General features: G+C 43.3%; 2 protein-coding genes across 5 annotated transcripts; one reads left to right on the forward strand and one right to left on the reverse strand.

Moving 5' to 3' along the window:
• Positions 1 to 2,428: 2,428 nt before the first annotated feature.
• Positions 2,429 to 16,243, reverse strand: SERTAD4 (SERTA domain containing 4). Of its 2 annotated transcripts, none has more exons than XM_030937212.1 (4): positions 16,028 to 16,243; positions 10,856 to 11,047; positions 9,069 to 9,184; positions 2,429 to 7,109 (listed from the first exon to the last, which is right to left on the reverse strand). In XM_030937212.1, the coding sequence occupies exons 2-4, from the start codon at positions 11,028 to 11,030 to the stop codon at positions 6,330 to 6,332; spliced, it is 1,071 nt and encodes a 356-aa protein (XP_030793072.1). In that variant the 5' UTR covers positions 11,031 to 11,047; positions 16,028 to 16,243; the 3' UTR covers positions 2,429 to 6,329. The 2 variants fall into 2 exon arrangements, with proteins under 2 accessions (XP_030793072.1, XP_030793073.1); XM_030937213.1 differs by lacking the exon at positions 16,028 to 16,243 and adding an exon at positions 11,524 to 11,704 and having other exon boundaries at positions 4,571 to 7,109.
• On the forward strand, positions 14,897 to 17,591 carry LOC104679500 (putative uncharacterized protein SERTAD4-AS1). Of its 3 annotated transcripts, XR_004059027.1 has the most exons (4): positions 14,968 to 15,380; positions 15,554 to 16,341; positions 16,758 to 16,846; positions 17,272 to 17,591. XR_004059027.1 is itself a non-coding variant. In XM_030937214.1 (3 exons), exons 1-3 carry the CDS (start codon positions 15,077 to 15,079, stop codon positions 17,272 to 17,274), a joined length of 396 nt encoding a protein of 131 aa, XP_030793074.1. In that variant the 5' UTR covers positions 14,968 to 15,076; the 3' UTR covers positions 17,275 to 17,591. The 3 variants fall into 3 exon arrangements, 2 of the variants coding, with proteins under 2 accessions (XP_010383409.1, XP_030793074.1); XM_030937214.1 differs by lacking the exon at positions 15,554 to 16,341; XM_010385107.2 differs by lacking the exons at positions 15,554 to 16,341; positions 16,758 to 16,846 and having other exon boundaries at positions 14,897 to 15,380.
• Positions 17,592 to 20,822: the final 3,231 nt, after the last annotated feature.

Here is a 20,822-nt window from a genome sequence, read left to right on the forward strand (position 1 = left end):
CCAAAGTGCTGGGATTACTGGCAGGCATGAGCTGCCGTGCCTGCCACCCCCTTTTTTCCCTAACTTAATACTGTACTTTTTCAGAGTAAAAACTAGGTTTAAGAAAATTATTCGATACAACAACTGAATAAACTTGAACTTTGGCAAATCCTGGAGATGAGTCAGAGGTTAGTGGTTTTTAATCTTTCCATTTGTAAGGGACACCTCTTATTCCCCTCACATAGCAAATGTTCTGAAAGATTCTGTCTGACAAACAAATTGCATTTATTAAGGATAATGCCTTCGTTTTCCCAGTCAGAGTTTCTTCTCAGTTTGTGATAGCCTGGAGCTGATTTAATTCCAGCCAAAGGCAAGGAAATCTGATGTGGGGTTAGCCTGTGCAACCACTTTCAGAAGATTTTATGATTTGCAATAAGGTATTTTAAATACTAAACATATCTCAAGGACACCATGACTATTTTCATAGCTAAGGGCCCTGGGACCCCAGGTTTCATACCATCCCCCCGTTTAACTTCAAGCTTGCTGTACAGAACCAAAGAGGCTGAATACTTTCCACCAAAAGGAGGATCTGGCACAGTTGGATTCCATCTGCAGGGTATTCAAGGACAGTAATGGAGGAGTCATGGAGGCGTGTTCATTGCAAACCCATAATGTACACCCAGGAAATGTTGAGTCACTCCCCTAATATTAAAACCTTTAATCCTGACAATGTTGTGAGGTGGATAATGTGTGCTGCTCCATTTTACAGATGAGTAAACTGAGGCACTAGGAGGTAAAGTGGCTTGTTGGCCAAGGCCAAGCTTGCACAGCTACCCTGGTAGAGCTGAGATTTTCATCCAGGCAGTCTAACTCCAAACCCCCTACTCTTAACCCTCTGCCATACTCCAGTCTTGTGAGAAACCCACAACCTCTGTGCCTAAACTGAACAGGAGAGAGATTCGTTGGGCTAATGACCATACCTGTTCACAAATACAGTTTGGTGGGTTTATTGAAAAGCACAGCATCTAAGGACATGGAGAACAAGGAGAGCCCCTCCCAGATCAAGAAAGGGCAGACAAGCCATTTCTGTCTTCCTGCAAAAACATTTAAAACAATCCTTTAGTCCCTGAAATGTTTTTTTCTCTTTTCCTAAAGAGGTTTGACGAGAAAACAAAAAAATTCTGTCTTCTTTCTCTTGCAGTCTTTAGACTTTTCCTTAAAGAGAGTTGTATTCACTCCGCAGTGTACGGAGAGCACTGTATTTTTCAGACTTCCTTCAGCGTACTGGACCAGACATCAACTCCCTAACCTTTTGCCCAAATCCCTTGCATAGACTGTCATTCTTGATCTTTTCCTTATTGTGCACACAGGGATGTTGTGAGTTTTGAAGATGGTATAGATATCTGAGTGCTGTGCCAAGTATATTTCAGAGAGATCTACTCATCTCTTGATTGAGAGGATACCAGGGTCTTACCACATCTGAGCTTAGTTCATTGCAGTCACTTTAGAGGGTATCTGAAGCACGTGTGTGCTGACCAGAGGAGGCAGTGGAGAATCACATGCTTGATGCCTGGACTCAGCTGCTTCCATTGAAAGATCTGGATAGAGGTAATGCCTGCTGAAGGCCAGGCTGGTCTGTGCAGCGCAAGACTAGGGTACGTTAGATCCCTTTCTCCCAAAATTCTGATATTTGCCTATTGTCTTAGAGATCTTGGCAGAAAGCAAGATCATAACTTACAACTCTGCAAGTTCTTTTATATGTAGGTCCTCCCAACAAGATTTTATCACATTTTTATATTTTTAAATCAAGAGAAGAGTCATGAAAATGGGGTTGAGAAATACAAGAAATGTCATGAGAAACCACTAATACATCCCCATACATTCTATCAGTTTCATTGTGGTCAAAAGCAGGTGTTTCCACGCTGTGAATAAGTAGTTTGCATTTTCAAAATTAACAAATTGGATCAACAACAAGGAAAAGAAACCAACCATAGACAGCCCACCAGCGGATTGTTTACCAAAGAAGATGAAGCTCATGGCGATGGTTTGCAAACACCACCAGACTAGCTTGTGTAAATTCCCTTCGTTTAGTCATCGTTCTTCAGCCTGTCACAGATACTGAAGGGAAATGCAGAAACAGGAAATTACAGACTATTTTAAACAGCATGTTTTATTAAGCTCACTTGCTGATGCACTTTATGGCAGGATGCGAGATTCAAGTGTTCATAACTTACATCTTTGCAAGTGCTTTTCCTAAGTGAGTTCTCCCAGCTCAAATATGGCAGGTACCCAGGGCTGGGAAATAATCTCCAAACTAGTAACTCTTTCACCCCTGGTCGTGTAGCTATATCACATAAAATTGAGATGTTTTAGCCATGTCAAGAGAATATACTTGCTTAGGCACTTGCTTAGGCACTATAGCTAAGAAAGCAACAGAGGCACCTTGTAGTAACTTAAAAGATCCTTAATGAATTTATTTTAAACCACAGCAATCAAAACACAGCAATCTTAAAATGAATCACTACAAATCATACATTGTCTCTTCTTTTATTATTTAAATACTGATATCATTCTTCTCTTCATGGGACAGTTCTGCATCTAGTTTAAACCACCATTACTAATGCCATGCTGAATGCTTGTCTCTGAAAAGATCTAGCAAAATTGGCAGGGATGTGATAACCTTAACTACAAATCAAATAACTTCAAATTTAAGGGGCTGTCAGAAAAATGGAATTTCACAACTAATTATTTCCAAAAAAAAAGTCTCCTGCTCACCATTTGTTAGAAGGATATAAAAACCTAGCTGCATCACATAGGAATCCTTGTATCCTTGTCTTATATTTGTTGTGAAGTTGATGTCCCTTAATGGTCATGTCTTCTACAAGTTGTGCTCTGCTCTGCTCCTGATACACAGAAAGGAAGTCACCAAGTGGAGCTGTAATACAAGTTCATAACTGGAGGGGTGGATAGCCATGTCTTGATGGAGTTAACTGTGAGCTCTAAAAATAAATACTTTCATTCACTTGCTTCACCATTTAACAAAGTAGCATGTAAAATGTTCTACGTTTTTGTTGTCTTAATAAAAGATCATGCCAAAGATGCTTTACCCTAATTCTCAATTCATTGCCAGATAGTGGCATCTGCTGGTTTTGAATTTTTCTCTCTTCCTCCCATGTCCCCTGTCCCTGCAATCCTATCCCTAGGACCCCTGCAAAGTGAAGTATAGAATAATAGGATTTTGAGTGGAAAGATGATGATGAGATTTTGTCCTTTGAAAATCCCTTTGCCAGACCACCTTCTATAATCTGCCATTTTTAGAAAGGAAGGACCAGAGACAAAGGTTAATGATTTCATTAATGATATGCACCCAGATGCCTAGGGGAATAGCAATTAAAGGCACTCTTGGGGAGCAAGGCCACTTTCTTAAATGAAGGTTTCCCTTCATTTATCTTTTAATAGTCTTGATTCTGTCATATCAGGTTTTCCTTAAAGCACAGCACAGCAATGAGAGAAGGTGCTGCTTCCAGGCGGGTAGACAGCAGTGTGGGTGGAGGATGTCTTAGCTTTTCCAAGTTGCTCAGGATAAAACTATAGAATCCAGCTAAGAGATTTAACTTACTATGAAGGGTGTCCTGGCCATTCTAGGAAAATCTAATGGAATATCTCATGCATAAAAGACAATGCTGGGTGCGTGGGAGGTGAACACAGGAAGTCCTACCACTCTCACCTACTAACAAGAGAATTTTTGTAGTTTGGATGGGTGTTTAGGAATCAGTTTTTGGTGAAGAAAATTTTTTTGTGATGCTAGAAATATCCTGGAAACAAAAACTTGATGATGACTACAAAGAACAGATTTTTATTCTGCTGGATTCAAAGGCATCACTTATCCTGCAGAGAAGTGATTCTAGTGGGTTCTACCGAACAGGCGCAGGCGCACACAGCTCAGGTGAGTGCTGCTGAAAATCACCAACTTTGTCATTTTACAGCTTTGGCCATCAAGAAGAACACTATCTAGTAATGCTGGGGCCTTTAAAAAGCAGAAGGATAAGTCCTTTCGTTCATATTTAAATCTCCACGAGATATTACACTCGTAATAAGAATGCTACAGTTGACAAATTAGTTTTTAACTAGCTTTCCCCCTTTATCAAATATTAGCTCCTAAGAACATTAATACACAATTGTATGGAATGCTACTAGCAATAATCTGTAGTTGTTATAACTGTTTACATATGGGTCATCTTCACAGTTCGACATTTCATAATGCAATCAGCTAAGATTCAGTATTTACGGCTTCATGCTATACAATTTTTTTCAGACACACTCCAAAAAGGAAAATCTTTACATTCTTTCAGACATAACCTTATTGATCACCACATCATCTATTAACATTGTGCTTCTTAATCAACAGAAACTTAAACTTACAAACTAGGATCATTCTAAAACACCTGTCAGATTGGCATTTTCAAATACTCTTTAATTTAGAAAACTCCTGTGTGGCCACTATCCATTACAGTTTCTAGATGTTTTGAGTTTTTTAAAGGAGAGAGAATAATGGAAAAGAGAAACATAGCCAATAGCCATTAAAACTTTAAAAAATCTTAACGAATTTTTATCATTTTAATAAATATATATCAAGAAAACCTCACTTTATTACAACACATTCATATACAAGCATCTATTCACTAAGTTTTGAACATCAAATGTTTATCAAATATTGAAAATAAAGGACAAAACATTACTAGACTATTTAGCTATAACACAATAAAACGTTTTAGAAATTGGTCCTTGTGGACAATTGTCCAAATGATCCTACTCATACACTGTATGAATGAGACCTATATTTAATATTAATAGCAATAATAAAAAAGCTTTATCTTGGAGAAACTGGGAGGGTTTACTTATTTCCTCCGTTTGGCATTTGGTTTCTGTGAAGTATTGTTTAAACAGGTCCAAGTCAATTAGTAAACTTGGAAACTGTAATAGCAGGAAGATTTGGCTGGAGTGGAAGGAAGGATGGTAGGAGGGCCACTCTGAACACTTTTCAAATGTACAAATTAAAGATATTATTTGGAAAATGTAGACCAAATACATAGTAACTATTATAAATTAAGTCCCATTTCTCCAAAATAACTTTCAAAAAACTAAAGTCTTTACATTCTTTAAGATAAACCTTAATGATCACCACATCATTTATAACATTGTGCTTCTTAATCAACAGCAAAGTTCATATATAAAAACCCACATGCTTTTATAATCTAAACAAGTGAAATGATGCAAAACAGAGAAAAGTATAATGCATGCCACTGGTTCGTGAACTTCATTGGACAAGAAAACAAAACAAAACAACCCAAAACCCAGAAAACTCAAACCCCAGCAACAGACAGTTGCCATAGAAAAGCTCGAGCAGCCCGTGCTGCTTTCTAACAGCTCTCTCTCTCATTTCCTCCATCCCTATTGAAAAAATGCCAAATCCAAAAGCAATTGGGCATCAAAAATAAAGGAAGAATAGAGATGTCGAATCAAAAGTTGAACACAGTAGTTCAAAGTTAACAGTTTCCAAACCATATTGATCCACCCTGTGTGTGTGTGTGTTTTTTTTTTTTCCTGTTTGTTAAATCCCTGCTGTAACTCTGATTTATCCTTAATTTTCACATTGGCAAAAATTAAGATAAAGTAAGGCACCAAAAATCGCCCTGTATAACACCTCTCTAAAAGCCTCATCACCCATCACAGGCAAGCCAGAAACTTGCAGGGAATACCCTCTCTGTGTAAGACTGTTGATTGCCTGCCCCTAGACAGGTGTGTTTCATTATGTTACATCCTATTTTCATCTGTCACACAAGACTGTTAGGTACAAATACTTAACAGCACCATTAAGTCATTTCATCTAGCTCCCTGTCTTCAGTCTTTTATTTAAAAAAAAAAATTATATCATATAGAAGAAGCAGGTATCTTTGCTGGTTATATTGATTTGCTTACCAAATAACTCCCTAATTAAATGGCAAACATGTAGAAATTTCTTAGCTAGTGACAGGCTCCTTGGGGGGCAATGGAAATATTGCAAGGGCACACTGCCCCCCAATCTAATCTACTGGTCTTTTCTGTCAGAAAACTATGATACACTTTTAAGCATTAAGTCAATCGTTTCCTTGGTAAAAATCACCACATTTATAAGAAGCTCGCTGATGTCTACTATACAGATGTTTTATGCAATCTGCTCTCCAGGCATTAAAATGACACGGCATGTTCATGGCATAATTTTATCAGTTGATCAAAATCCATTCAAAATAAAATTTATGAGAGCTAACTGTTCATGCTGTGCATGCTTCAAAGTTCGGTGAGAAGATGGCTCATATTTTACTTCCTTTGCTGCAGCACAGTTTGTTACTTGGTGGTGAAGCCTCCTTTTTCCGTAAGGACTTTTTCCAAGATTCATTTACATTGTTTCTTTCATTATATCCAGTCTCAAAATAATCATAAAATTGGCCTTTGCACTCAAAAGCAAGGTCATTTCCCACAGGTTCATGGCTGAGGGGGCCACCATCTCTGTTGGTGTCATTATTTGCTTTCTCCTCATTTAATTTGGCCTTTTCCTGAACACCAAGTGATCTGACATTAGTGACAAAGATTTCGTTGGCAGGTATCTGGCCATCACTCTTGTAAACAGGTGCACTGCCTACATCGAAATCCACCTGGTGGGAACAACTCGGTAAAGACAAAGGGGGAGAGGAAGAGGAGGATGAGGAGGAAGAAGAGACGGAGGGAGAGGAGGCAGCAGTGGAGGCACTTCCAACATTAGCATTGACAGAAAGGGGTACATTTAGGTAGTGGCCACCACATTCTTGGTAAAAGCAGCAGGCATGAAACTTTTCACATTCCTCTTTAGCCATCCGTGGTCGTTTTCGGTAAGGGCAGTCTTGAGCCATAAACCACTCTTGGGCAGAGGTGCCATTGAAAGAGCAGGCAGGGAAGCACCAGTTATTCTGCATGATAATTTCTCCATGGATCCTTTTCATCAAATTGTTTATAAGGACAGATCTTCGGAGGTATACTTCAGGATCATCGATAAACTTTAGCTTTTCTAAGGACATATAAAGGATGTGGGCTCGTTCCTCAAAAACTGAGATGGTCTACAAACCAAAACCAAAACCAAAACAAAACAAAACAAAAAAACGAAAAAAGGAAGAGAGAAAGCTTAGAAAATGGACTATAAGAAAACGGCATCATAGCATACTTCTTTCTGGGCATGTTGTGGTCTTGTTCCCCAAGGTTCATTTAGAGAGGCTGTCCCCCATTCTGTCGATGTTCCCTTTTGTCACTTGGCTGGAGTGCCCACCCACTTCCTGACTCACTGGTGTGGTCAAGCACTAGGGAATCAAGCCACAGTGCAGACCTCAGGAGGGACAGTTCAGGTGGTTTGATCTATTATGGCCCAGTAAGGAAGATGCTGAAACACAAAACTAATCTAAGCTATTAGAAGTCAGGAGAGGAGGTACTTTCAGAGTTGAGGTGAGTGGGGCAAAGGGTAATGTTAAAAGCAGGCACAAGGAGGATTCTGGTTGCTGGTTATGTTTTGGTTCTTGACCTGGATGTTAGTTACATGGGTATGTTCACCTCATGAAATTCATCAAGCTGTACTGTGATACTTGTACTTTTTTATGTGTGTCTATACAAATACACACACACACAGACACATACCTCATATATTGTACATCAATACGTGTTTTTAAAATGATGTCAAAATGCAAGTCATAATGAATATACTCCAAACCCTGGTCTAGCCATCAAGGAGCATGAGATTTGGCTTTTAATACTGTCCCTCTTTTAATCCTTTGGGTTTCATACTTGCAATTATCCTTGCTTGATAAGAGGATACAATAATGAATGAGGCTCAGGCCCTGACAGAATCTGTCAGTTGAAGGACCAAAGTAGGCTTCCTTGTGGAGCTGAGTGGGAGATGAGATGCCAAGAGGAAATGAGAGGGCTCACTCCTTAGCTGTGTGATACTATCACTATGTGATGGTTGGTGCAAATCCAGTAGCAACTGGGAAACTGCTACAACCACAACACAGAAACTAAAAAGGAAATAAACTGCTTGTGTCCGGGGGACCAGCTATTCCAGGTCATCAAAAAAGCACACTGGCAGCATAACCTGAGGAGCTGTGAACTAAACCAGCCCATACTGACCAAACGCAGGGACTACACATGCAGGGAAAAGCCCAGTACCTACCAATGCATTCTGCTGTCTTTTCATGAGCAAGGTAAAAGCAACATCTAAAGGATGAGGTGGCAGAGGGGAAAGACAAGAGAAGACAGAGAGGAAGATGAATTGAAAATCCTCTCTGCATTTCAGACAACTATGGTCTGCAGTTATACCTGCCTCAATGAAATCAGCAGATAGTTATTGAAGGAAGGTAACTCTAAAGAAAAACGAACTGGTATTTCAAAAGTTTAGGTGCCCAGTTTCATAATTCTATGCAATTTCTCCATCTTGTTATTTTTTTTTTTTTTTAACTATACCTACAAAAAAGTTAGCTTTGGTCTTTTCTTGGAAATGAAGTCTATTTTTCAACAAACTTATATGTAACCAATGTCCAGGGAAGTGCATATTTCTACTTGCATACACACATTCAAGGATGGTGAGTCTACCCATAAAAGGTCAGGAAAAGCTCTGCGTAACCACCCCCATGTGGACACACACAGAAGTAACATTGGCTGCAGGAGCCAGAACTTCGACTGGGGAGAACACCACAGGAAAGAACAAGCATTTCCCCACACACAAAAGTGCGGAAGAACCATAACCCGAAACGCAGTCTGAGAAATATTAAATCATATGTTAAAAAAAATTCCTTGGATTACATAATTTTGACATTTCTGGGTAGAACAGCTCTTGCCAGCTTTTTCTTCAAGTACTTGTGAAAAATAACACAGGACCCAAAAAAGTGACAACGATTAATGAGGCTCCACTGAGAAGTGGCTCATTTTCATTGCTTGGGTGAAACAATTTAATTCCTGGAAGTGGATCAAGCAACTGTTACTAAGTATCTTAAACTCTTAATAAAAATAATGACTATTAAAAAAAAACATACTTTATGGCTACAGCTGCTGAGTGGTGGGTGAAAATCCTCTTCTTCCACATACTTCCTCTTAAAGTATGCGATCTTGGATGTTGTTAGAGGATTTGAAGTTCCCCTGTAATGTGATCCTGTGGTAATAAATCAGATATGACAAATGACATGCGGTTTGCCAGAGGTTCTCCAAACAAAATACTTTCGTTTCCTTTCCTTCTAGATGATAACTTGGCTGCATATTTGTCTGAACATGTGGTGATTAAAAATAAACATTTGTCTTAATAGTTGCTATCATATGGAGTCCTGTGACCCAGGCTAGGAAAAGATTTCTAGGCAATTATAGAGGAAAATCACATACTTTAGCATTTAATAAATATGCAGAATCTTAAATCTATGCAAAAGGAAACTGCAATATTCATAAAGGGGAGGAGTGTAATTTCTCTAAAATATATTAGTATTTATTTAAATTGTTTAATTAAACCCATGACAACAGAGCACCACTGTTCAAATGCATACATCTTTAACTGTAACCGCTGATAACCAAACAACTTTAAAATATTATTGGCTTTAGGTTAGTGAACAAATGGTTATCTGCATATTGGAATTATAACATTCCTTTTTTTCAAAATGCAAAATTCAAATTTTTAAAATTTGAATTAAAATAGTGGGTAACTAATGTCCTTTTCACTCTTCAAAATGTAGTATGCCAACCATGAACACCACAGTTTTTAATCTTTTTTAGCAAAACAGACTTCATTGAGTACTTGTTTTTCTTGTTTTTGTTTTTGTTTTTTGAGACGGAGTCTCGCTCTGCCGCCCAGGCTGGAGTGCAGTGGCCGGATCTCAGCTCACTGCAAGCTCCGCCTCCCGGGTTCACGCCATTCTCTTGCCTCAGCCTCCCGAGTAGCTGGGACTACAGGCGCCCGCCACGTCACCCGGCTAGTTTTTTTTTGTATTTTTAGTAGAGACGGGGTTTCACCATGTTAGCCAGGATGGTCTCGATCTCCTGACCTCGTGATCCACCCGTCTCGGCCTCCCAAAGTGCTGGGATTACAGGCTTGAGCCACCGCGCCCGGCCGAGTACTTGTTTTATATTTTAGTTTATTTTAAAAAATAGCTAATACTGCACAAAAATCCAAAGGAACTTAAACCATAAGAAGCAAGAATCAGGAAGAACATACTTTTATTTTCTTGGCTTTAAATTTTTTCCTACAATCCCAAAGCCAGTTGTGTGCTTAACCCATTTATGCCAGAGGTTGCAAATTTTTTGTGTGTGAAGTCCAACCTTGGTGATGACCTTGAACAGTAGGATAGAAATAACTTCCACAAGCTTAGCGTTCCAATAATGGAACACTGAGCATAAATGGGTTAATAAAGAAAAGAGACACATAGCTGCTGGCCCAAAGTACAGATTCCTTTGTATCTCATGGGATAAAGGTGTCATTGTTGAGCCCACCAGAGCTTTCATAGTTGTGAGAGAACCATATAGTTCCACAGGGTAGAAAACCAAAACCCAAACTCAGAGTTTCAATATCTGGTTTGGCCCTCTTAAAAATACAGAATATAATTCAAGCAGCAGCATGGGTAGACACAGGTTTGAATGCAATTTAAATATCACCTTTGGTCCTCTCTCTGGAGCTCTGGACTCACTTATGAGAGGTGCACAGCAGCCCGGGAAGTCCTGGGAGCTTTAGCTTTCCTGGCTCAGAGGGGCACTCCAGACACCACCTCCTGCCCACCAGGCTGACTGCAAAGGGCAGCAAGGAGCGGGTGGTGGGGGTGGGGGGTGGGGTCAAAGGAAATACCTGCCAGTGGGGGACCAGCTCCCCGGTCTCCCTGCAAAGGAGCCTGTGCTGGCCCTGGGGGGCTTGGGCCTCCGTAGCTGTCAGCCTCCCATAGTGTTTGGTACCCAGCAATTTCAGCAGCTCCTTCCGAGACAATGGGCTCGCAGAATCTATTCATGGACAGAACCAGAGTCATCTCTAACAGTCTCAGATCTGAAAAGAAAAAAAAAAAAAAACAAGAATGAAGAAAACAGCCCTAATCAAGAGCAAGCCAAGGGACGGCCTTGGCATCTTCATTTCTTTGCTTTGGGAAACTTTTACTTCTCGGCCCTCCCCTTCACCCTGAAACATTTTATTATTTTTTCAAAGAAAACCTCAGCAAACTCTCTAGCTGCTATTAGCTCAGCCTCTGTGTTCAGCAATCTGCATTTCATGGGCGGATCTTTAAAACCCCATTTCTTATTGTTCTCAGATTCCCCTCAGCCTTCTTCTAGACAGCTGCTTTGCCTCCTAAACACATTTTCCTTCTGACCTTCCAAAGAAAATGTACCGCTAAGAAGCCAAAACCCTTGCTCTTCCTTTCTATTAATAAGGCAAAATCAATTTTCCAGTCAATTCCCCGGGAGTCTCCTTTGATGAAATCCACTAATCAATCAAAAGAAAAGGGCAGGGGAAGCAGAAATATCCACCGTAATTCCAACTGATGTTCTGAGGTTCGGTCTGTTCCGCTGCCCCCTGCACCCTCCTCCTCTTGTTTCCGCAGGCCAGTTCCTCTACAACATGCTGGGGCTCCCTCCACTTTCTTCTCCCAAAGCAAAGCAGACAGAGAGACACTTGGTAGTTGTTTCCACCAGCCCTGATCGGCCTGAACTGGATCTGCCTCCAGTCAAAACACTGCGAGATGAAGACAGAAAATTGGCTCCAGTTTCAAGCCGTGAGTTGCAGTCCCACAGGAGCCAAGCACAACATCAACGGAGCAGGCAGAATATTAAACAGGAGCCAGGCTCTGGGGCCAGAGGCAGCCAACAACTCTTTACACTGCAAAGCCCAGACACAGAGCAGGAACTTTCCAAGAGGCAACACATCACTGCCCTTCTCTCCAGTTCACGCCCTTCTCCCTTGGGCCTGCAGGGAGATGGGAGCCTCTGCTCTGTGAGGCTTCCTGGGCCCCTCTATAGCATAAGCAGTGGGGCTGCTTTCATGGGGGCTCTGTGTCTTCACTTGGCCCTTTGCAGCTCTCAAGGTAGGGTCAAGAGTAAGTTCAAGGGAGAGGAGAGTCTGATATGAAGGTAAAAAGACCTAGCAGCCATAGACCAGTGGTAACAGTAGCACAGCCTCAGTGCCTCCTTAACTGCCAATCCCTTTACGAGACCCAAGCCCCCACTATCTCGTTTTGTGGTTTCAAGAACTGTCACACAAGTGATGTCAGGCTTGCTTTCTGAAGATTGATTGTTTTTCAAATATAAACTAAGGACCCAGTTCTTGCTTTCTTTTCCAAATTATACAGCTTGTAATGTTTTTGGGAAAGACTGGGAATCTATCATTGTCTCATGGGAGACTATTACCTACATGCTATAACAGGGGTCCACTTCCAAGAAAAGGAGGAACACCACCAGGGTAAGGCAAAACAGCATCATTAAAGTGACAATGTCCTTCTGGCTAAAAGAGCAGTTCTTGGCAGCAATGACTCTACCTTTCACCCAGTCTTCTCTCTGAGGTCTCAAATTCTGTCCCAACCACACAGAATAATGAAGCAAGACCTTTTGACAGACAGGGAAGGTGTACAGGTCAGTGGAGAGAATTAGGACTCAGCTGGTTTGGGCTGCTAAAACACTTCCCCTTTCTCTTTTAAGACGCCCGCCAAAGAGACATCAGTAAGGACTTATTAGTAAACCTTAAGACAAGTGGGCAAAAGAAAGGTTTGATTAAATCTTTATAAAGAAACGATGGGACATGTCATTTACTGTTATCTTTGAGTCATCAACAAAGAAATTTAGCCTACACTGATTTAACAAATTAAGCCCTTCTCTCCATCACTTCTCAAACTCCGCATCCAAGTAGGGTATCAAACTTCATGATGATTTATTCCCTGGAAGACTCTCATGAAATGGTCCAGTCTCTTAAACTATTCTAAGAGACAATCAAATCAGGAAATACTATTGCCAAGAGCACATGAATTACACTTTTCAACAGTCAGCAGCCCTTTCTTATTGAAAGAATCAACATTTTCTAGTTTGAAGTTTACACTCACTTTTGTGTTAGATCATGGGAATAAGATCCAAGGCTTTTGCCTATGCAGAATTTTATTTCATGTAAACAAAAGCAAGTTGACAAACTCATGCCCCTTAAGAAAGAAAAACATTTGCAGGCCCCTGGCAGCAAATTACTTTTGTTTAATAGGACATTAAATGGGCCCTGTGCTGTTTTATGTTTGCCAGAGTTTGTTTATATTTTAATAACTTTTTGGTAGGAGCTTTTTGGTTGTTAGGGATTTCAGTGTTTCTATGTGTTAGCATTATTTCCAGCATATGAGATGCTATTATGCATGTGAACTGGAAACATGGCATAACAGTATTTATCTTGGCTATTTTTTTGTTCACAATATCTAATTTTAGTAAGTTTTTCTTCTGTAAATTGAGAACTGTTACACACAAAACCCTAAACTAGAGAGGCTGAGTTCTGCAAGTGATTTATGTAAATCTGAATAAAACATGAATGAATTGGGATTATTTGGGAGCAGGGAGGAGATTTTGCAATTGAGTCTTCCTAGTCTATTTAAAACTTACACTGGATGTTAACAAATTAAGAAGGCAAGTTGAATGTTCCTGAAAAATTGGACACTGCAGCATTAAGCACAAATGCTTAACATGAATCTGTCTTCATATTATATGTAGAGATCTAAACTGTCATAATTCCCAGTCTGATGAGATTTATATTATAATTCTGCTACTGATGTCAGCAGTTCAAGTCCACAAATTCATGTTCTATTAATATTAAACAAATAAAAGGATATACATTATGACAAAATTTATTTTCTAACATCTGAGGTGGTGGATTCAACAGGAGGGTGTTAGAGTGTGTTTTGCCTATGCATGGGTTTAAAAGATTAAAAAAAAAAAAAAAAACACCCCTAACCCTTCATCCTCAGGCTCCTGAATGTCTGTTTTGACACCCAGGTGGCTGTAGTGGAATGACATGTCCAGCATCCCCAGAAGGCTGAGGGCTAGAATGCTAAGCTTTTCCAGCAAATGCTCATAGTAAAGTTACCAGACATTTCTACACAATTTGTTTTTTTCCAGATGAGTTGTGCTTGTTCTTTCCTCGAAGCAATTATGATGCTAATAGGAGGGGCTGGCACACAAAACAGGATAGCTATGAATTCAGCGGCACCTTGAATCTAACAAGGGGCGCCAGGTCATTCCTTGCTCACCTCTTCTTCCATCTGTCATTGAAAACTGGAGAGCATTTGATTAAGATCATTATAGCAGTTAGCAGTCTGATTCCAGCACTGGAAAGCAGGGAAGTAAAGGGCTATTTCCACCCCCGATGGATGCTGCCAGTCTTAAATGGCATCAAGCCCCTGACCTCCACGTTGTCCTAAAATGATCTCAATAGCTTGTCCGGCTCCTGGTGGTGGCAGTGGAAGGGACTGGATGGGCGGAACAAAATCCTTCAACCCTTCTAACAGACAGATGTCGCTTTTCTGCCGGTCCCTGCAGTACACCTGTCTGCCCTGGAAAGTACCCTTCTCAGCTGCAGCCTCACGAGGTCAAGAGCTTGAAGCTGGGTCCTGTGATTGGGGCTGCAGGTGCTGGGTGGGCCTAAATAGCACGAAGGGGTGCTCCGATGTCCAAGCCCCGGTGCCCAAGGTGTGTGTGTGTGTTGGCGGCGGGCGGGGGCGGGGGGGTTCCGAGGTTTGGAGGGCAGACCTCTTGAAGGCGGGCGGCAGCCACCAACCACATTCTGGCTCCCGCACAGACACACCCCCGGGGTGTCGGTGCCGCAGCCCTCAGCCCCTCCCGGGGTAGCCAGCAGCGCCCAGTCGGCCGCTGGCCGCAGGAGAAAGTAAACAACACCCCAAGTGTCCGGGAACAAAGGCAAGTTGTCTTTCTACGGTGCCGGAGCCGTGTGCCTCTTCTGAAGAATGAGAGCTATTATTATTCTTTATGTCTTATCCTTTTTTTTTTTTCAACCAAGTTTCCTTCTAAGGGAAATAAACACCAAAGGTAGGATTCCAAGGAAATGACTCACGGCGGCTGGCAGGGCTCTGGCGGGGCTGGCCTGGGCCCCCGCGCTCCAGCCCGCAGCAGATGCCGGCCCGGACCTCCCTCCCTCCCTCCCTTGATGGCCAAACCCGCTGGAAGCCCCCGGCCGCGGGAGCGCCCTGCGCCCATGGGACCTGGCGGCGAGGACGCCTCTTCCTTGCTTCTGCGACCGCAGCTGGGCACTCGGAAAGTTGCTAGGGCCGAAGAGGCTGGAGGGGAGGAAGGGAAGAGAGAGGCGGAGGCGTGGACCAGGCGGGCAGCAGCCTCAGCCCGCCGGGGAGGTGAGCTGAGGACAGAGGAGCCGCCGCCGCCCGCAGCGCGGCTCTGCTGCCTGGGAGGAGGGTGCGGGGGCGGAGGTGGCGGGGGACAGAAGGTGTCAGCTACTGCATCAATTCCTTTTTCTTGCAAACGCGCGCTCCTGACATCCACAATCCCTCTCTCCCCACCTGCCAAGCGCCGCGGCATCGGGACCTGGGGAACCCCTCCTACTGACCCCCATCCCCTAGGATGAGGGATTAAGCGACCACCGAGGACCCTGAGGTCTCACCAGAGCTTCTGACCCCACCCGCCCCTGGAGTTGTCTCGGTGCGCGCGGGTGGCAGCCCAAGCAGCCCTAGAGGAGGCTGCGGTTCCCGCCCTGGTGAAGGCGCCGCAGCGCACGCTAGCCCAGGGAAAAGCCCGCGCCGCCTCCGCGCCCAGCTGTGCCTTGGCCCCCACGCCGCCCCGACCCCGCTCCGGCCGCTGAGAGTCCACTCGGTGACCTCGGCGCAGCCCTGGTGCCAAGAGGGCGCGCGGGAGGCCGCCTGGGTGCCCGTCTGAGCGGGCAGGAGCCCCGGCGGGCCCTCGCCTTCCACCCGGCCCGGCCCTCCCCCTCCACCCGGCCCGGCCCTCTCCCGCCCCGGCGGCCCGCGCCCAGCCCTGCTCTTACCGCGGGGTCAGCGGGGAGGCAGCGGCCGCAGCGCTTGAGCCGCTGCTGGTCCGCTCTGGGCTCGACGCCAGCCCGGCCGCCGGTGCACACTCACGGGTCCCGGCCCGGCGGCCCGCTCGGCGGTGACTGCGGGTGCGCGGCGGGCGAGGGTCCCGGCAGGTCCCGCCGCCGCGACTCGGGCGCTGCGCCGCCGTCGCTGCAGACGGTTATGGTAATGAGCGGCTCTGTCTAGCGAGCAGCGTGTGAAACCCGTCAATCCTGTTTGCCATTTCCCCGCGGATTTCCGAGGAGAGGTTCTGCAGGATGCCCCCAGGGTGAGAGAGGGAACATGACAAGCGCGCCCGCTCTCCCTCCCTCCCTCTGCTCCCGCCGCCGCCGCCGCTCCTCAGGCTGCACACGGGGCGCCTTTCCCGCACCCCCACCCCAGCCCGCCCCCTGCCTCCTTCCCTCCTTCCCGCCCTCCCTCCTCCTTCTCCTCCCCTCCCTTCCCGGTGCCCGGGGACACGCGGGCCCAGCTCCAGCCCGCAGCCCAGACCCCACGCGCTCTCCGGCTCCCGCCCTAGCCCTGGGGGCTCGGCTCCAGCCGAATAATGTATTCACACTGCAACCTTCCGAGATGTCTTGTCTTTTAAAATTTGCTTTAGTTTTGTTGTTGTTGTGTGTGCGTGTGATTAAAAAAAAAATCTGTGCCTTTCCCACCGTTTGCAAAAGACTTTCTTCTTTGCCACAGCAAACGGAGATGAGAAACAGATGTCTTTGCAGGACCAAACAGTTATTCTCCCTCGCTGCCCGCCCCCACCCGTTTCCCTCCTGAGCTGCGTACGTATATATATATAAAAAAAAAAAAAGCAACCTTGGTCCTGCTGCAACTTGAATTGGCAACTCTTTCTGGGTGGGGAGCCTCCAGGGAAAACCTCCAGGAAATAAAAAGTAATACAAGAGACTGTCCTTGCTGAAGAGAATGCAATTTAAGCCTTGGAATCAGAATTTTTGCAAATAGTAATTTTCTCCTATAGTGGCCTCAATCAGAGTTTATTTTTTAAAAACATTAATTCATAACTTCTGTCTAGGGACCCCTCCATTGCCGAGATGGGTCATTTTAGGTGTAATGAAGGCAGAGGCTTGGAAGGCATAGACCTAATAAAATCGGGAGAAGGCACCTGCACAAAAGTGTTACAAAGACTATAATGTTTGTTTACTGCCACTATGCCAGATGTGCTAAATATAACACTTCTTTAAAACAGTGATCCTCCGACTGTGAAAAACCAAACCTCTGGCTGCCTGGCACCCTAGGAATCAAGAAGACGCACAGACTGAAAATCAAGGGAGGAAGGAACAAGATCAAGGATGAGGATTAGCATCTGCAAATTGAACTCTATCTAATTTGCATGTTTATTTCTTAGAATTGTAATTAAATTTGTGTAATAAATGTTTTCCATTTCATTTGTACACTTAAAACTTGGGTGACTGACATGCAGTTAAGTGAATTTCCTTTTTTTTTTTTTAAGCAAATGTAGTTTATTCAATAAAGTAGCAAACCAATATTAAACCTAATTAGAACTAATCTGTTTTGAAGGTGTTTCTGTTGAACTTTGTACATTAAAGACTCTCAGAGGTTTTAAGGGTATTAGGAAACTGAGAGATGGCAATTATGCTGAAAACAGACGAACCCAACAGCCTACCAAGAGCATTATTTCATTTTTTCCAAAAGACATTCCAGGGTTGCATGCCTAAAATTGGGAATTGGGCATCCATCTTGGCTTTATTCTGAACCATATTAAATTGCATTGGCTCATGCATGATGTAGGCCATTATGATGATAATTTAAGAATTGTAAAGATACCATTTTGTGCAGTCAATGGAAGTTGCACGTCCAGGTTAAGAGTAGAATACAATTTTCATTTGGGTGGGAGAGGAGGATTAGGAAAGGCACAAGAGCGTTTAAAGCAGTGCAAGTATGTAGAAATCCAAATTTCCAAATATCTAAAACTGGTTATTGTCAAACTCAAAGAACTAAATGTGAGGGCTTGGAGGCATGGCTTATTATGGTTTTTATCTCCCTATATTAAAGTTTTATAGCATTTAAAGGACTATGGGGAAATCCCCACATACACTTGGCTGTGTCAAAATACATAAAACCAAAAGGAGCAAATTAAGCATAAAATTGAGAAATAACATGAGACTAAGTTATCAGCATGGGTGCACTGGTATCTTTGGAGCTTTGGCTCTGAGAAATGAGCCTTCTGGGAAACTGGCATTGCCCTTGGGTGGAGAAGACTCTTGGCTTTAATGTTACAACAAAATGATATCACAAGTATCAAATCATTGTACTTCACAGCATCCTTGCAGTTCTGAGTATGAACTAGACCTTGTCCTCATCAGATATATTAGGTTAGCATGTTTTACTGACAGCTTTCCCTGCCCTACTTTTAATCCCAAGCTTAATGTTTTTTGAGATTCAATACCCAACTGTTGACAACATGAACCTGTGTCTCCAAGTACAAGAGGCAGACAAATGTCTATGGAATGAGAAACCTCATTACAAATTTAAGGTGAGTATGTGGTAGCTATGGCATGAAAAAAGAACTAACTATAAATCAATAATGAAATATTTGGAATGAGTAAATGTTATTTATAATGAGGTACAATATTTAATTGAGAACTATGATGTCATCATTTTGGGGTGTGTGTGTGTGTGTGTGTGTGAATTTCCAAATAGAAGTTTGATTATAAAACTTATAATACTTTGAGCTGCAGATTTACTGAAGGCAGTGGTTGTTTTCCTTTGTTTAACAAATAGACTTTCAGACTTAAAATTGCTGAAACCCATTTCACAAAACCTTTTTGTCATTTGTCTGGTAGGGAGATTTCACAAGTAAAATTTGACTTATTCAGATTGCTGTGGATACAATTCCCAATTGGGTTAATTGAAAGTTAAAATTACTGGCTTAAAAAAATAGACCATTTTTGGCTGGGTGCGGTGGCTCACGCCTGTAATCCCAGCAGTTTGGGAGGCCAAGGTGAGTGGATCACCTGAGGCCAGCCTGACCAACACGGTGAAAACCCGCTTCTACTAAAAATACAAAACAATTAGCCAGGCGTGGTGGCAGGCACCTGTAATCCCAGCTACTCGGGAGGCTGAGGCAGGAGAATAGCTTGAACCCAGGAGACAGGGGCTGCAGTGAGCCGAGATCACACCACTGTACTCCAGCCAGGGTGTGACAGAGCAAGAATCCGTCTAAAAAACAAAACAAAACAAAAAACAAACCATTTTTTATGGCAAAAAGAAGCATCTGCACCCAATTCCTCTTCTATTCTCAAATCTTTTCCACTGAGGCTTTCTTATCCCATCACTCCATTGAAACTGTTCTGGTCAATGTCACCAGTGACCTCCACGCTGTTAAATCCAAAGGCCATTTTGCATCTAACTTGACCCTTAAGCAGCATTTGACCCAGGTGCCCACTCCCTCCTCCTTCAAATGCCTTTATCCTGGCTCCTGGGACAACACACCCACCTGGTTTGCCACCTGACTCACTGGTTGTTCCTTCTCAGTCTCCTTTGCTGGTTCCCCCTCTTATCTAGGACCTCTGGATGTTGGGTTGCCTCAAGCTCAGTCCTTGTACCTTGTCTCTTCTCTACAGCCACTTCCTTGTGGGTCTCATCTAGTCTCTTGCCTTCAAATACTCTCTATATTCTGATGACTCCCAAATTCATATCTCTAGCCCAGGCTCTCTCCTGACTTCCAGACTCCATGTAGATGCCTAATGGGTATCACAAGCTTTACAGACCCAAAACTCAACCCTTATTATCTCTGCTTTCCCAATCTATGCCACCTATAATAGTCTCCATCAATAAACAACAGTATTTTTCTACTTGCTCTGACAAAAATCCTTACAGTCATCATTGATTTCTTTTCCTTCATCTCCTCTACCTAATACATCAGAAAGTCCTTGAGAAGCTACCTTTAAAATTTTTCTTGACTTGGCCAGGTGCGGTGGCTCATGCCTGTAATCCCAGGACTTTGAGAGTCTGAGGTGGGCAAATCACAAGGTCAGGAGATGGAGACAATCTTGGCTAACATGGTGAAACCCCATTCTACTAAAAGTACAAAAAAAAGTAGCCAGGCATGGTGGCACATGCCTGTAGTCCCAGCTACTTGGGAGGCTGAGTCTAGAGAATCCTTTGAACCCGGGAGGTGAAGATTGCAGTGAGCCGAGATCACGCCACTGCACTCCAGCGTGGGCAACAGAGTGAGACTCCGTCTCAAAAAAAATTTTTTTTTTCTTGACTCTGATCACTTTTCATTATCTCTACCACCACCATTGTGGTCCACGCTTTCATCATGATCTTCTGCCTAGGATGTGACAATAGCCTCTTAACTGGTCTCCCTGCTTCCGTCTTTGGCCCTGTCTCCAGTTCAATCTCAGGTCAATAGCAATGGTGTCAATTTTTGCCAAGGCTCTTCCTAGAGCTCCCCATTTCAAAGTAAAAGCCAGGTTCTTGCAATAGCCTACAAAGACTAGAAGTCTCTCTTTATTTCTCTAATCTCACTCTGCCTCCAACCACTCCAGCCACTCTGGTCTCCTTTCTGTCCCTCTAACAGCCAACCTTGCTTTCCTCGGGCCATTTGCACTGGCTATTCCCTCTTCCTGTTGTGCTCTTTCCTCAGATAGCTGCACAGATACGTGTTCACCTCTTCCACATCCCAGCTCAAGTATCATCTTCTTAATAAGCCCTGACCAATATGCGTGACATTCTAACACTTCACCTTTATAGCCTGCTTGATTTTCATCC

This window comes from Rhinopithecus roxellana, chromosome 8 (genome assembly GCF_007565055.1).
Source record: "Rhinopithecus roxellana isolate Shanxi Qingling chromosome 8, ASM756505v1, whole genome shotgun sequence".
In the NCBI taxonomy this organism is placed as follows: Eukaryota; Metazoa; Chordata; class Mammalia; order Primates; family Cercopithecidae; genus Rhinopithecus; species Rhinopithecus roxellana.